Here is a 17,576-nt window from a genome sequence, read left to right as displayed (position 1 = left end):
ATGTTTACCCTTGGCAATCTAGTTATTGGTTTAAAATTTAAGTATTTGGGGAAATTATGTCTGTACGAATTTGGTAAACGTTCAAATTTCAGAAAAATACACAGGGCCCATTTTGCTTGATGTAGTTACGATTCTGAGGATATTACAGAGTAGTGAGATGGGTATTCATACTTTCTTGCACAAATGGCCTTTGACAAGTTCAGTTATAGGCTTACATACTAGGCACTAATGGGTGTTTACTGTCAGAGAATCAGGAGAGAGATTGTTAAAATAGTATTTAGCCCAAAATGCACTACAAATGCTTTTGACAATACTGCATTTATTCTTGCAAATGTTTATTAAACCACACTGGTAAGGAAGTAGAAAAATGTTGCAGTTAAACAAAACAGGGGTAAGAGGGGGAGCCAGTCCACCAATTTCATGGTCATGCAGCATGACCCAAGTGGCAACTCAGTATCGGTTCCTCATTCTCTGGGCTAGCAGTGCCTGGCAGTACTTTATAGGAAAGGCTGGGGTACTGCCTGTCTTACTGATCCAGGATTGTCATTTAACAAGTTCCTTGAAGAAGCTATATCCAGCACTCCTTGCTTAGAAGAACAGGTTTGCCCAATGTGAATCCTTTGATAGGGGAGTAAAGAGATAGGGGGAACCATTATGAGAGATGGGGGAAACCATTTGTTCTTTACCAGGCTTCTCTGGCTTTGAATTTTAAGGGTTCACTTACAAACAGTTCTTGCTCTCATCTGGGCTAAAATAATATCAAGGTTTTTAATGGAGGAAAATGGTTTATGATTTAAGTAATAAAATCTAAAAAAGTTTGGCAAATTAGTTTGGTAAGTTACAGAAGGGTAAGGGTAGAGGAGGGCTCATGGAGCCTCCTGTCTTAAACCTCCATGCGAGATTCAAGCAAATCTCAGTCCTTATGCTCAACTGATTGTAAAGTATGCATTTATTTAGCAGTGCTAGCCACTCCAAAGGGGTTAGGAAGGAAGCATTACTGTGGTTCTACCCTCTGACCAGCCATGTAGCAGAGCACATGCTGCACCCTCTGAAAGTGTGTTGGAGTGACAGCACTGCCCCTATGCACCATGGAGCTAGGAGAGACTTTATATCAACATGTTTTATTTTTCTTCCATTAGAAATGTTTGCCATACAAAACGGAGTGATTTACAGAAGCCCTGTAAAAACTTCACTCCCTTCTGTTAATCTTAACTTGTATGGCAATGGGGTCATCTATACCAGGATACACATCAGGTGATTCTCTTTTGATATGCCACTGGGGTATTCTCTTTCAGCAGACAATAGCAGAGATCTCTTTTAAGATGTACTCCTCTGTGTCTACACAGCAACAAAGAAAAGAAGAAAAAATTCACTTTTAGGGGCTCACAGCATAAATGAACAGCGAGAATGAAGTACATTTGGGCAAGATACAGATACTTGACATGAACTTTGATTTAGGGTTGACAGAAGAAACTGAAGTTTTGCAAGGACTTTGAATTTCCCTCATAATTTTATATGAATAAAATCTTCTAATGCAAAAGAAGAAAAATCAAATCAGGAGAGTGACTGGATTGTATTCACTATGCACTACCCTGAAGTATAGAAATATATGGTTCCACCAGGAGCTACAGGAAACATTGTACCTCAGGAGTGAAACAAGGAACGTATAGAATTACTGACTTTCTACAGGAAAAAATGAGGAGCGGAAAGAACAGAAATTACATGGATTCATACATAGATTTTATAGAACGAATCAGAATATTGCATCAATGACTTTAAAAATGTGATTTTGTTTGAATAAAATTTACTAAGTTTGTTAGAAGTTATTAATTTCACAAAATCAGTGATCGCACATAGAAATCAAACAACCAGAAATGGGATTTAATGTTATCAGAGCTAGCATTTGAATTATTTCTGCCTTATGTATTTGCTTAATATTCTGTAAAAAGGAAATCAAAATGGTTTCCAACACTGAAATACTCTGTTTAAATTAATGAATCCATAACATCTGAAAAATTGTAGCTTAGAGAGGGAGTGTCCATATGTTTTGAATATAAGGTATCTTCCCCTCATTTTTTTCTTATCACAAAGACTTCTGTATTACTTTGTTCTCCCCATACCAGTGATGCTATACTTGTACATAGAGGAAGAATAATTGTTTGTTTTCAATTAAGTGGAATGAATATGTTTCTTTATACATGATGATAGGCATGTGTTAATAAAATTAATTCTTCAGTGAAAAATAATAGAAGCATTCAGCCTGTTTTGGCTGTGGCTAGCATGAGAAATCAGTGCTGTAAGTATTATCATAAGTTAACTGAAGAAATACCTAAGGAATTCTCTGAAATCTTTTCTTTTAATAATTTATTTTTAGAACATAAATGTAGCGTGGTAAGGTATAAAATTCCTTCTTGTAGTAAAAATAATTTAAATTCATTGCACTGGAGATGTGGTTTCTCTGCAGCCATGTTTTATTTAATGTCCTTATTTAACATACAGTGATTTCTGAGGGGGTTGAAGGTGTGTCACACACACACACATCCTATAATAATTGAAAGACTAGTGAGTTAGCTGTTAGTGGTTATTTGTGAAAGTAGTTGTGTCCAAACTATGAAATAAAGAAAATGTGATCCATTCATATTGTTGCTCTTGTAAAGAATACTTGTCAGTTTTACCCACAGTTCTATGAATTTCTTAGTGCCATTAATCTTGAACTGCTAGTACAGATATATAATTTAAAATCTGTGTAGGTGGAAATTTTACAGTGCTTTTATTAAGAATCATCATCCTAACTTTCATGCCTCTCTCTTGAGATACTGATATACAGTGCAGTACTGATACCAAGTGTAACAAGTCATTAACAAATAACAGCTGTGTATTACTCCCTAAAAAAAAAAAAAAGTGGTGTCCTGGAAGAAGGAAAATTTATAAACTGAGAGCTGATCTGTCTATTTTGCTATTTTAATAGAAAACAATGCCTTATAATGGTGTTTTTAATTTTAACAAATTGGAAGCCAAACATAGTACATAAAGCCTTTGACTTTTGCAGCACACCTGTGCTAAATGCTGTGATAAATGGAAAATTCCATGGCAGCAGAGAAATAAGTGTAAAAATTCAAAAACTAATGTTATTGAATTAAATATTTAAATGAATAAAAGTCATTAGTTTAATTTTTAATTCAATTCAAATGTCTCTTTTGAACGTTTAAGTGTACCTGTAGGTTTTTAGTGTTCTAGAAACATCGCTCTGTCACAGAATTTAGTTACCACATGGGAAAGATTAATAGCTGAGAAACAAGAAATGTTATATGCGGTGGTGGGCAGGGACATGCTGGCCACTGCTTCCCGCCGCTCTCATTGGCTGAAACGGTGAGCCGCAGCCACTGGGAGCAGCGGGCAGCCATGCCAACAGACAGTCAATATAAACAAACTATCTTGCAGCCTGCCTGCAGATTACCCAGATGGGCCGCGTGCAGCAGGTTGCCCACCACTGTTATATAGCCTTAATACCATAAGAGGTGGGGGGTAGAGGCTTTTGCTATAGATGACAAAGATGGCATTGGCAGGGGAAACCTAGAATGGTTGGTAGCTGTGAGGCGAGGCAATTGTGATGTTAACTTGAGGAAGCAGCAGCTGGGATAAAAAACTGGTCTTGGTAAAGGAAATAGAAACTGGAAGCTAGAGTTTTGTTTATTGTAAGACAAGGAGCAGCACCTGGAAAGGGGGTTGGGACATTTGAAAGAACAGGTTCTTCGAGAGAGATGTCCCTGTGGGTACTCCACTCCACTCCACTCCAGGTGAAGGTGCATCCCTGCGCCTTTGCTCGGAGAGTTTTGCAGCAGTGCACGGTGTCTGCCTTGCACACTGCTGGCTCTTCAGCTAGTGTGCATGCGACCCAGATTCCTCGGTTCCTTCTCAACCATCGCCGGCCTGAGACGGCACTCAGCAGTCCCATTGAAAACCTTCGTTTTCAAATTGACAAGTTAGATAAATTAGTAAATTAGGATAGACAAGTTAAGTTTCAGTTGTTAGAATTATGTCCCCTGTTTAAAAAAAATATTATTTTCCATCCCATAGTACAGTTAGTAGTAGTTTAGGAAAAGCCTGATTCACTAGGTTTTAAAAGATGCATGACATGCAGAGAGGCAATTCCTGTATCACATGGACACACTCAATGTGTCAGTTGCTTGGCAGAATCTCACATTCCCCAGAAAGTGCCCACTGTAACAAGCTGAAGGCTAGGGCATAAAGGGATAGATACCTGAGGCCTGGTCTACGCTGGGGGGGTGCGGGGAAGGGGGAATCAATCTAAGTTACGCAACTTCAGCTACGTGAATAACATAGCTGAAGTCGACGTACTTAGATCTACTCACTGCGGTGTCTTCATTGCGGTGAGTCGACCGCTGACACTCCCCCGTTGACTCCGTCTGCTCCTCTCGCTCTGGTGGAGTACCGGAGTCGACGGGAGAGCACTCGGCACTGCCCGTCGATCCTGCAGGTAATGTAGACAAGTCCTGAGGCTTAAACTCAGCTTAATGGAGAAGTCCCTAAGACCAGCCTCCAACCCTGGGCAGGAACCCTGTTCACAGCAGAGGTCACCAGTCCTTTCAATGCCAAGGTCCTTGAAGACCAAAAAAATAGTAAAAAAACAGTCATCTTCCTCACCTCATAGAAAGCAGACCAGCACAAAACGCTCGCTGACCAAATCGCTCTCATTGATGCTGGCCTCACCACAGCTTAGCACCTACGACACTCCAGGCACCTCTGGCACTGTTCATGTGGTGGCAGCCGCGGGCACCCACCACTCCGGTGCCAAGGATAATGGCTTTAAGCTGCCTGTCTCCATCACGACACCATTGGTACCTCCAAAGGAGATGGCACTGGCAACTGCTCCTATTTCCACGCCACAGACTAATGCTGCTATCGTCACAGCACCAACACAAGCAACATCAGCACCGACTCAGCACACCGCACCACCAGTGCAATCGGCACCCGGCCCTGCAGCACCGATGCTTTTGGCACCATGCCATTTTCTGCACCATAAGGATTTGTAGGTCTCCCCGAGACCACAGTCTCCTCTCTTAGGCACCAATGTCTCACCGGGGCCAGTGGTACCACACCAACAGCTATCTCCCATACCATCACAGTTTTTAAGTGATGAAGATGAAGAGGTTGAAGGGGTAGTCTCCCCTCACCATTCTTCCCCAGTCAGGACACCTATTGCTGCTGGACCACTACGATCATGGTCCACATACGCTCACGACATGCCACCTTGGTATGACTACCCATGGATGGGACCTTCCCTGGTCTCTGGCCATACTGGAATCCCTGGGGGTCTTACAGAAGACACCATAACATGCACCCCAGCACACATAGGGAGGACACCAGATTCCCGCCTCCACCTTTGGAGTCTGTAGCTGCGGACACACAGGAGGAACCCATGGCAGAGCAGGAAGAGGACACTGCTCCCAACACCTCACCAACCAACAATAATTCTTCCTCCTCACCAGACGAGGCTATTATACCTCCATCACCGACCATGGCAGATGACTGTACTCACTTCCAAGACTTGTTCAGAAGAGTGGCTAATGAGCTGAAGATTGCTCTGGAGGAAGTGCCGGAAACTCAACATGAGTTAACTGATATCCTACAGACATCTTTCTCCTGCAAAATAGCATTGCCAATCAATGTGGCTATCATGGAACCCACCAAGACAGTGTGGCAAACTCCAGCCACAATACCCCCAACATGCAAAAGGGTGGACCGAAAATATTATATTTCCTGCAAGGGATCCACTACCAGCACCCAACTTTCTGGTAGTGGAAGCAGGCAACCAAAGGGACAAACAACAATTTCGATCCACCCTTTTCAATAAGGAGAGTAAGAGTTGGACCTATTCGGCCACAAAGTATACCCATCATCCACACTTCAATTTAGAGTGGCGAATTACCCACGGCATTACTTGCCAAATATGACCACAGGAACTATGGCAAATGTATGAACTTTATTAATGACATTCCTGAGAAAAAGAGGCAACAATTCAAATCGCTGGTCTCTGAAGGACAGATGATTTCACTCATGGCTGTCTCGCTGAACACTGCTGACATGGCTGCGAGGTCCATCACTATGGTGGTTGTTATGCGACGAGCCTCATGGTTTAATTCTTTGGCATTCCCACGGGAGATACAAAATATGGTCGAAGATCTCCCTTTCGACAGAGAAAAATTGTTTGCAGTCAAAACCAATGAAGTACTGCACACCTTGAAGGATTCACGTGCTAGCCTCCGGTCCCTCAGCATTCATACACCTGCCAGAAGAAGGAGACAATACAGGTATCCAACATATCAGTCGCCTAGATACCCGACATATACACAGCAACACCAGAGGCCTTACAGACAACACCAGCAATGACAGCGACAGAGATCACAATGACGACGCCCTCTACCACCACTACTTCCTCTAATAAGCAAATTTGAAGGCTTGGTGGAGGGTCTGGAAGACCTCTCCCACATTCCAGCACATATACCATCCACCCAGCTATTTGGAGACCGTTTGCTCCCATTCTACCTCAAGTGGGCAGCTATCACTAAGGACAAATCGGCCCTACAAGTCACCCGAATGGGCTATACCATTCCTTTCCTGTCTATACCACCCACCCATCCTGTCTCTCTTCATGGAGTCCTCTCACAAATATTTACTGCCCAAAAGGTAGATCATCTCCTCCAATTAGGGGCAGTGGAGACTGTTCCTGCTCAAGATAGGGGGAAGGGATTTTACTCCCACTAGACTGAAGCTAATCCTAATGAAGCATGCCCTAGCTCCTGAGGGGTCTACTTCCCCCCCATACACCCGTATATTGGCATCTATGTTACAGACAGCCTTGGTTACTGTTGCTGCTTCATCTGCAGCCCTGGACAATAAGACCTCAAAAAAGAGGAAGCATTCTTCTCCCAGGAGGGAAATGAAGAGGAGGGAAAAATCACCGCATATGACCCACTCTCGGGAGACCTCTCATCTTTCTAAGGGTACAGCGGAGTTTTGGACTAAGTCTGGTATTGAGGTATCGGTTCTGAGGAAGAAGACCCACTCAGATGTGCCTACCTCAAGAGCAAATACCACAGCACCACCATCTACTTCCTTTAGACATAGCGAGACCCACAGAACTATCATTCACACCCTGGTACCGGTATCTTGCAATATCTCTGAAAGAGGGCAGGACACTACAACCATCTTGGTACTGCAACAACCTCAATCTCATCACCCAGTATCGACTTGAGCTTCAGGTGATGGATATCCAAGCCCTCCACCTCCTTCCAGGTTCCTTTCTTCAGAGGATCTTCTTATCTCTGAACCTGAATCACAAATGAAAGGAGGATCTACCACCATCGCCTCCATGGTACCACTACAAAAGCAGCATGTTGGGACTGGTTTATACCTCCAGCTTTTAGTACAGATTAGAACATCAGAGAGCTCCTCCTGCCTTAATTCGGAGGAAGACACCTCTGACTCAGAGATCTCAGTACATGGATCCATCCCAGTACTGTACTATCCTACCATCCCTATGAGCCCCTTGCATGAATACAAGCCTGGGGAACCATCCACATATCATAGGCTCGGAGACTAGGATTATCATTGGGTCCCTCCCCAGTGGGGTCACTGGGCCACTACAGTGACCAACTTCATTGGATGTCTAGGAGAAAGCACCAGTGCCATACCACCCATGAGCTTCTACAGAATGTCCTCACACCTCTGCAATACTCCAGGCTTGAAAGATGTACAAAAGGAAGAGGAGACTCAGGCAGAGAAGATCTCACCTCCATCTGGAAAGTCTTCATCTCTAGATGAGGTGGTAATGCCACCATCGGCCTCTTACAAAGAGGATTTCAAAACATTCCAGGAACTCCTGAAAAGGCTAGTGGACTCCCTTCAAATTCCACTAGAGGAGGTACAAGAGCCCAAACATTCCCTGGTGGACATCCTGACATCCCTAGGTAAACACTGTCCTATCTATATCTCCCGTATAGGCCCTGTGGCAAACATCTGCCACAATTCCACTGATCTGTAAGTGGGCAGATAAAAAAAAATATTGCATCCCACCCAAAGGAATGGAGTACATCTTCTCCCACCTTAAACCCAATTCCTTTATGATGGAGGCTACCAATGAGAGAAACAATCAAACATGATTTAGGGCCTCTCCATCGGATAAGGAATCTAAACAGCTGGACTTGATGGGAAAGAAGAACTTTTCATCAGCCACTCTCCAATTTCATATTGCCAAATGCTAGGCCTTGATGGCAAAATATGATTTCAATACATACTTCAAGTTTACACATTTTATTGAGCATTTGCCACAAGACCAGAAAGATCAATTCCAGTCTATCATCACTGCAGGACAGTTGATAGGAAAACCGCTCTACAAGCTGCCTTAGATGCCACTCATACACCTTCCAGGTCTGTGGCCAGGTTGATGGTCATGAGAAGAGCATCCTTGATCCAATCCTTAGGACTTCCAAGAGAAGTTCAAAACATGGCTGTAGACCTTAAGCTCTTTCCCAGGCATACAGACATACTCCACATACTCAAGGACTCCAAGACAGTGTTGCGATCACTGGGGATTTATGTGCCTGCAATGAGAAGCCAGTTTAGTTGATCTCAAACTGCTCAGAAATGGAGCACTACCATGAGCACACTTTCCCTAAGCCTCAGGAGCCTTCAGGAGAAAGGCTAGACCTCAGAAACAAGGTACTCCCACCCTTACTTCTACCCAGTCAACACCTCTCTCTTAAGAGACACTTCTGATGCCTTCATTGGTGTCATCAAGTATTCCACTCCACTGGATCACCAGTTGTGTGACTAACCCTCCTTTGGAGACCCACTCTCTTACTACCTACCTGCCTGGGAGTACCTTACTTCAGAAAAGTGGATATTGGAAGTCATGAAAGAGGGCCATTCTATCCACTTCCATTCTATTCCTCCATCTGACCCCTGCTCTCTGTCCCTCTTCTGGGATCCATCTCAAGAAAAACACTTAAAACAAGAGGTCCACTGTCTCTTTCTGGGAGCTATAGAACCAGTCTCATTTATTGTCTCTGGGGTCACAAAATGGGAGTAGGTGAATTGTGAATGATGATTTAGTGAGTTTCAAAACAAAGAATACAAGGTAGTTGGGGCCTGACCTCCATATACAGTATGCTAAACTTCATAATTACAATCAGTGCTTAATTTGTAATGAAATACATGCCAGGGTCAAGCAGTTAGACGCTGAAGCTCAAGCAATTTTTTTACTTTCATAATTGACACAGCAAGCCCAGAGGTGCCAGGGCCATGAACTCAGCCCTGGCAAGTCCTGGCACAAATTAAGCACTGATTACAATATGATCAGAGCATAATTAATGCAGACAGAATTTTCGGCACCAAACCTAAGTAAAGAACAATACATTAGAGCTAGAATTGCAGAATGCAATCATTTCTCCATCAAAGATTGCATCTGTGGATCCCCACTCATTCTGAGCACACATTCCTATGTGCTGCAAATCCTACAACTACTTAAAGCAGTAAAACATGTCCTTCACACAGAGCCAGACACTGGGGGTGAGGGCCATGTCTGCAACCATCCTCAGTGCATTTCATCCAGTTGTCCTGCCCATTTGATGCAATTTATTAATGGTTTAGTAGCTAATCTATTTTAAATTAACCCCCACCACCACCACCACCATTTGATAAAGATAGTTAATTTAGTGAGAGATCTGTGCTTCTTTACAGTTGGTTTTCTATCTGTAAAAAGGGGGATCTGGACAAAATTTCAGGTTTTGAGTAGTGCATTTTCTTGTCAAAATATTTGTGATGACCCAACCAGCACATTTGCTGCCTGAAATGCCTGGGTGAGAAAGGTATTCCCTAAAGTTCTATTCAGTGTTTCACAGGACATAGTTCTACACCTACATCCCAAATTTAAGGTGATTTCTTAACTCTGTCTCAATCAGTACATTAACCTCCCAGGTCTTCTCAAAGCCTCTTCAATTTATGGAGCTTAATTTCCACATGTGAGTTAATGTCCAAAGAGCATATGAGCTATTATTTTCATTAAAACAAAGCCTTTTAGAAAATTTGAGGTTGCTCATTGTCTTTGGGGACAAGTCTAGGGGAAAGTAATTTCTGTTTAACAACTATCAGGACTACTATGATCAGACAGGAAATCTGGTGGCAGAGGGGTCACTCTACTAAATGCAAGGTGGCTTCTAAGCATGCTTAAAGAATATCACCTTTTCTGAAATCTGTAAAACACCTACACTGAGCTCAGATCGCAACGATTACTCTCTCATGTGAGCTGAGTCAGATGCTTATTTCTAGAGAGAAAAATTTTAATAAAGAAAAGGTGGTTACTTACTGATAACTAGTTTTTTCTAAATATCCACCTTCTTTCCCTGCTTCTCCCAAGTCTGTGGACAGGATTTTAAATAGAGGAAGGGAACTGAGGGCATTTGGGTTCATGGACTGTTTATATAAAATTCTCACAAAACATTCAGCTCCACAAGGGATCATGCTTGTGATGCTCCAGAATTCATGGTTTTAAATGGTGCTGGGAGTGCAATGCTGAGATAAGCGTTCACAGAACTGTAGATCTGCACAGACATATTTGCCAGTTCCTAGTGAATATTATTGCCTCTTTTCTGGAATGTTTTTGGTGTAGAATCTTTTCATTAGTTGTACATTGGAAAGACTGTAAAAATTCTAGTGCCTAACAGATTTCTTTTAAAGTGAGCTATAAAATACAAGATTTAATATTTCTTTGAAAGGTAAATTATTTCTATCAGAATAGCTAATTTCTGTCAGCACGCTGATATGCTACATAGCTCATCCTTTGCTGTAAATTGCAGGTCATACTTTAATGATACTAAGGGGAGTGAAATCTAAGAAGCAGCTTACCAGGTGGTAAATTATTATTACCAATTTATAGTACTGATGGGTTTTTATTTCATTTGTAAGGCAGCTTCAAACAAAACCCAATTACTATATGTTGCAGTACCGCTATTTAAATACTTGCTTTTTCTATTTTTTTCCTTAAGTTGAAAAGATAAATGGACAAGGATCTCTTTCAGAACCTCACATACAATATGTTGGTAATGCCTGTCAAAAAGATGAGCTATTTTAAATTACTTGGAAACTCTGTATTGGCAAGGAGTAAGAATAGCAGATGTAGTGGGTCTTTTCACAGAATCATAGGAATAGAGTTGGAAAGGACAAGCTTGCACTTACTGTGTTAATACAGATCCTCAAATGAGCACGTACATTTAATGTAAAATGAGAGAGATTTAAATGTTGAATAAACAGCATATATAGGGTCTCATTGTTTGTGTACTACAACTAAGATATGCACTGGGATTTCCGCATATACAGTGAGTTTGTGCTTCCTGAGAAATTTATCCACCAAACATTTTGGATATTGGATTATTTGTACCTGCAGCATACCGAGGCTTGTTATGACTTTCAGAGGCTAATTATTTCACAGTATGATATTTCTACATATTCTTTGCTTTGTGACCTTCCATTTCCTTTAATGATGTCATCATAATGTGGTCAAATGTTTTGAACCAAACGGCTGCTTTTTCATGACCGGATCAAAGAATGTTAAAGAAGGAAATGCTAGTAGCAGTTTTGAATTCCACAATCTATAAATAGCCCTCAGAGATCAAATAACTTCTTAAGTTTGGAGGAAAGATAATCTGTTGAGCTTTGTGAACTAAATGCCCTGGGGAGTGATCTTCCCGTTTTGTGAGGCGTGTATAGTTGCTGTGCTAAGTGGGGAGGGGAGGTCGATATCTAGAAGAGGGAGACTGATGATTTGGACATTTTAGGCCTGGAAAGGTGGAAGACAAGGTCATTCCTTCTAAAGACTTAACCAGGCAATTGATGATAGAAAAGAGAGGATATAGAACAGTGCATGTCTCAATAATTTGGCAATGTTTTAGGAGATGTGTTACATATTTTTGTGAAGGTCAGATATCAAAAGCAAAGAAACATTTTGTATGTGTTTTATTTGACCAAAAATGTTCCAAATTAATCCCTTCACTACTGTCTGAGGGTACATCTGTTCAAACAGATTTGTACTGATTTTTTTATTAGAATGTGTTTCAAACTAAAATCCTGTATGGCATTTAAGACTTTAAGGGAGTGCCGTGCAGTACTGAACATGGACAGTTGTACATATCTTGCACAGAACTTTGAAAGCAGAACAGTTAATTTTATGAAATAAGTCAAGACCTGATTTTAGATCAAGTTAGCCCCAGCCTCTGTTTAAGTGCAGTTTTTAGCAAGCAAAATTACTTGCAATTCATGGCAGGTAAAAATAAATATATATTTGCACATGGTTGAATGCAAAATTGTGCTTGCAAAAATGGGAGTCCACTCTAAAACTCAAGTCTCCATTGTTCATGGAATTCAAGATTACTGTTAATGCCATTGTCAATTGCTTTACTCCCATCTAGCTGGGATTTTCTGTTAGTAATAGTATTATTCATGAAGTCTTGAAAAGCTTCTGAGCACCTACCTAGACAAGGTTTTCACAGGGATAAAATATCCCCTAACTAAATAGATCCTAAAACAGGAGTGGAGGGGGGAGAAGCCCGCCAATAACACCATAAATAAAACCTCAAAAGGCAAACCGAAAAGTGAACAAAAACCATCTTTAGCCTCACAAAGAATGTCATTGATGTGATTTGGTAAGTGAGGAGAGCATTCCAAAGTTGCAGGCCCTTTGTGGAGAAAGTCCTGTCTTCTGCCCTCTTGTGATTATACAGTGGAACTACCAGCTGTTCCAGTAACACTGTTTTCAACTGCTGCGATGGGAAGGAAGTGAGGCAGCAGACAGTGCCTCAAGTAGATTGGCTTTTATATGCTAATAGTAGGGCTGTTGATTAATCGCAGTTAACTCAAGCGATTAATTTTTTAAAAAATCACAATTAATCACAGTTTAAATTGCACTGTTAAATACCAATTGAAATTTATTAAATATTTTTGGATGTTTTTCTACATTTTCATATATATTTTATTCTGTGCTATAAGTGAAATCAAAGTGTATATTATTTTTGCTTACAAATATTTGCACTGTAAAAATGATAAAAGAAATAGTATTTTTCAATTCACCTCATACAAGTACTGTAATGCAATCTCTTTGTCGTGAAAATGCAACTTACAAATGTAATTTTTTTTTGTTACATGACTCCACGCCAAAAAAAAAAAAATCCCATGTAAAACTTAAGAGCCTACAAGTCCACTCAGTCCTTCTTCTTGTTCAGCTAATCGCTAAGACAAACAAGTTTGTTTACATTTAAGGGAGACACTGTTGCCCGCTTCTTATTTACACTGTCACCTGAAAGTGAGAATAGGCATTTGCATGGCACTTTTGTAGCTGGCATTGCAAGGTATTTACGTGCCAGATATGGTAAACATTCATATGCCCCTTCATGCTTCGGCCACCATTCCAGAGGACATGCTTCCATGCTGATGATACTCATTAAAAAAATGAGCGTTAATTAAATTTCTGACTGAACTCCTTGGGGCAGAATTGTATGTCCCCTGCTCTGTTTCACCCACATTCTGCCATATATTTCCTCTTATAGCAGTCTCGGGTGATGACCCAGCACATGTTGTTCATTTTAAGAACACTTTCACTGCAGATTTGACAAAATGCAAAGAAGGTACCAATGTGAGATTTCTAAAGATAGCTACAGCACTCGACCCAAGGTTTAAGAATCTGAAGTGCCTTCCAAAATCTGAGAGGGATGAGGTGTAGAGCTTGCTTTCAGAAGTCTTAAAAGAGCAACACTTCAATCTGGAAACTACAGAACGCAAACCACCAAAAAAAAAAAAAATCAACTTTCTGCTGGCGGCATCTGATTCAGACAATGAAAATGAACATGCGTCGGTCCACACTGCTTTGGATTGTTGTGGAGCAGAACCCATCATCAGCATGGACGCATGTCTTCTGGAATGGTGTTTGAAGCATGAAGGGACATATGAATCTTTAGTGCGTCTGGCATATAAACATCTCGCAACGCCGGTTACAACAGTGCCACGAGAATGCCTGTTCTCACTTTCGGGTGACATAGTAAACAAGAAGTGAGCAGCATTAGCTCCTGCAAATGTAAACAAACTTGTTTGTCTGAGTGATTGGCTGAACAAGAAGTAGGACTGCATGGATTTGCAGGCTCAAAAAATTTACATTGTTTTATTTTTGAATGCAGGTTTTTTGTAGGTAATTCTACATTTGTAAGTTCAACTTTCTTGATAAAGTGATTGCACTACAGTACTTATATTAGGTGAATTGAAAAATATTATTTTTATTGTTTTTTTACAGTGCAAATACTTGTAATCAAAAATAAATATAAAGTGAGCACTGTACCTGTTGTATTCTGTGTTGTAATTGAAATCAATATATTTGAAAATGTAGAAAACATCCAAAAATATTTAAATAAATGATATTCTATTATTGTTTAATAGTGTGATTAATTTTTTTAATCGCTTGACAGCCCTAGCTAATACGCTACAAAAATCAGACTGAAGAAAACCCTTAAAATTTAATCATATGCACTCTTTTAAATCATTATTTTAAAAGACTGTAGTGACATTTCTGAATGTTTGAGTAGGGTACTGGAACAATTTTTGTAGAAAGGGTACTGAGAGCCATTGAACCAAACTGTTCCAGCACCTGGGTGCGTGAGACTGAGGGACCTCCAGAAAAAAACTAATTTCTAGCGGGGAGGAGAGGAGAAACACAAATCTGTTTCTTTAAATATTGACAGGATTGAAAGTTCTGTTCAAAATCAGCTCTTTATTACTTAGATTAAATTTGCCTTTCTGCAGTATAGAATGATTTTGAAGAGAAAAAACACCACAGCTTGCTGGTATAGGTTGTACTCCTTTTATTTGTCAAATCTGAAAAACTGACATTAGTTAGGAGGGGAAAAAAGGTCAAGTAGGTAACTGGACTCCATGGGAATAAGGGAAGGAGAAAGATGTGAAGTTGAACTATTTCATGACTCTGCAGTGCAAATGTCATCTGTTGCCATCATTTTTTTCAATTAACCTTGCGAGGCTCCTAATAAGAATTCTTGTAGCACAACCTGCCTGATGTTCTTTAAACCATAAAGGTTGTATAATAATCTAAAGTGTCACATTGACCTTAATTTTGATTATTGTCTAAGGATTTATTAAACATATTTGCTAGTTATGAATCAGTGTTTACGCTTATCACTGTTACACTGGGCTCTTTCCCATTCTCTTTATTTGAATCTTGCATACTGATCATTACAGGATTTTTAAAAGTTTGTTAGTAGTTACATGCAATTAAGTTAAATTGAAAAGTCACACCCTGATTCAGAAATCTGTTTAGAAAGACATTTTACTGGTTTCATGGAATGGAATAGAAGAGAGCGAACTACTTACCAATAAGTCCCATTGACTTCAATGGAACATGCTTAAGTGCTTTGCTAAATTGGGGCCTCAGTGGTACTTCAGTGGCAGCACCGCATATGCTAGGAGTGCAAATTTGTCCCTATTCACGTTAAGGAGAGCTAAAGGCAAGAGCCCCCACATCAAGATGAGCCAGCTTTTAGTACCGTAGGATCATGAAATGGAATGGGTTAACTTTAGCAGGTAGCTCTGAAATCTAGAACCACATTTTTGTGGCTGCGGTGGTCCAGCTGGGATAAAGTCATTGTCTGGGAAAACCGAATTCTGTTACCAACCGGAGTCCAGTGAGCAAAAGTTTCCTGTGATAAGTCACTGATAATGCAACAGAACATACAATACATGTTTTCATGTTGTCTGACTATATCACTAAAAGCTATATGACCTTATATACCGCTGTAAAACTGGGGTGCTACTATGACAAATAAACCATTATTAATAGTAATGCTTACCACTTATAAAATGCTTTACAAGTTCACAGTGATTTTTCAGCATTAATATAATGAATCAGATTAATGCAACCAAATCAAGTGTTGTTGGCCACTCTTTTTTTATTTTGATGTTCCCTTTCAGTGTCATTGCAGGATATTACAATGAGAAAAGCTTTCCGGAGTTCCACAATTCAAGATCAGCAGCTGTTTGACCGCAAGACTCTGCCTATTCCTTTGCAGGAGACTTATGATACTTGTGAACAACCTCCCCCACTCAACATACTCACCCCTTACAGGTAAGTGTGAAAAATCAGAAAAAAATCCTTTTTTCCCCCCAGTAACGTATAGCAATATTCTTGACATCCTTACTCATGTTGAGTAGTACCTTAGTCTTGGAGTAGTCCATTCACAACAGTGAAACTACTTGAGGAGTAAGGATGGCATAATCTGGCCATCAACATTAAAACTACTGTGAATTTTATGCCCAGCTAACATTGGTAAGAAAAGCAATTCTAAAGTTCCATATTTGTTAAACACTGTGTTTCTACTGAAAAAGAGAAGGAAAGTTAAAGCTAAATTCCTTTTAAGATGCATTCTGTTTCTGCCAAGGAGTACTATATAGTGTATACAATCCTGTGACTTGAATGTTATATGGTGTGACCAACTTCACAATAGCATCTATGAGAAAAGGGGAAAAATAATTCCAAAAGAATTGCGCATTGTTGCCATGTTCAGTGGTTTCTGGCAGAGCACAGTCAAAACCCCATTTCATTTTAAGACTTGATACAGCAAAATTAATTGAAAAGAAATTTATTCTCTTCCTGTGACATTGACATTCAAGGCAAATTTGATGCCAAAGAGCACATAATAAAATGGAAAAGGCATTGATTTTTAGTCCATTACAGGTTTCTATTTATTGGATAATAATAATATAACATGACAGTAAGAATCTAACTTTAGAAAACAGGTGATTACACTGTTGTGGTTAGTACAAAAAATGAGCTGAGGGTTTGTTGCTTTCCTAAAATTATGTTGAATGCCTATTTACATGAAAAACTGGTCCCGCAACTTGTACTTACTGTGTTGGGAGATAGATTAGAGTCACATTTTAAAACAATTTAGGGTGAGTGGATTCATTTATTCAGGATACTTGTTATCCCACAACTAGCATTAAAACTTATTTCTCAAATAAGGATCTGACGACAAGGAATAATGGGGGAGGAAGGTTTTAGAGGCACCAATATGAGAGTATTAGTACTTGAAATAACTAACTGAAATAATAAAAGCTGAGCATACAGAGGAAGAGAGAGATCAAAAAATATTGCTCCCACAGTGTTATCCTCAGAGGCAAGGTGTCTGGATTTTCCAGCATAAAGGTTTAATACAAAAAGCAGGAGAATTAGTCTATCATAGATTTCTAGCCTCAGTAGAGCTGTTTGCAGATCTTATAAGCCAAAAGGGACCCCTAAAATGCTCTAGCAAACTACAACAGAAGGAAAAAGTGGCTTCACTGAGGTAGACTTTACCCTGTAAAATACACATAATCTTTCCTTCTTTCAGCTCTGTTTTTTGTGAGTCTCCAAATGAACCTGGCTGTCCATGTTAGAGAGGCTTATTTATTTATCTTTAACATGTGTACTGATCTTTAGTATAATTTTAAATCTAATTATTATGCTT

The 17,576-nt window shown here is 40.1% G+C and overlaps 1 protein-coding gene across 9 annotated transcripts in view; it reads left to right on the top strand.

The window, feature by feature from the left end:
- WASF1 (WASP family member 1) overlaps positions 1-17,576 on the top strand; it is a 173,251-nt gene that overhangs the window by 144,053 nt on the left and 11,622 nt on the right. For all 9 annotated transcript variants that reach the window (XM_073337022.1, XM_073337023.1, XM_073337021.1 and 6 more), the window contains one exon: positions 16,042-16,195. In XM_073337022.1, coding sequence (XP_073193123.1) covers positions 16,042-16,195 — 154 coding nt within the window. The remainder of the gene's footprint in view (positions 1-16,041; positions 16,196-17,576) is intronic.

This window comes from Lepidochelys kempii, chromosome 3 (genome assembly GCF_965140265.1).
Source record: "Lepidochelys kempii isolate rLepKem1 chromosome 3, rLepKem1.hap2, whole genome shotgun sequence".
Lineage (NCBI taxonomy): Eukaryota > Metazoa > Chordata > Testudines > Cheloniidae > Lepidochelys > Lepidochelys kempii.
Note: the sequence above shows the minus strand (reverse complement) of the source record. Positions and strands in the feature narration are given on the sequence as shown.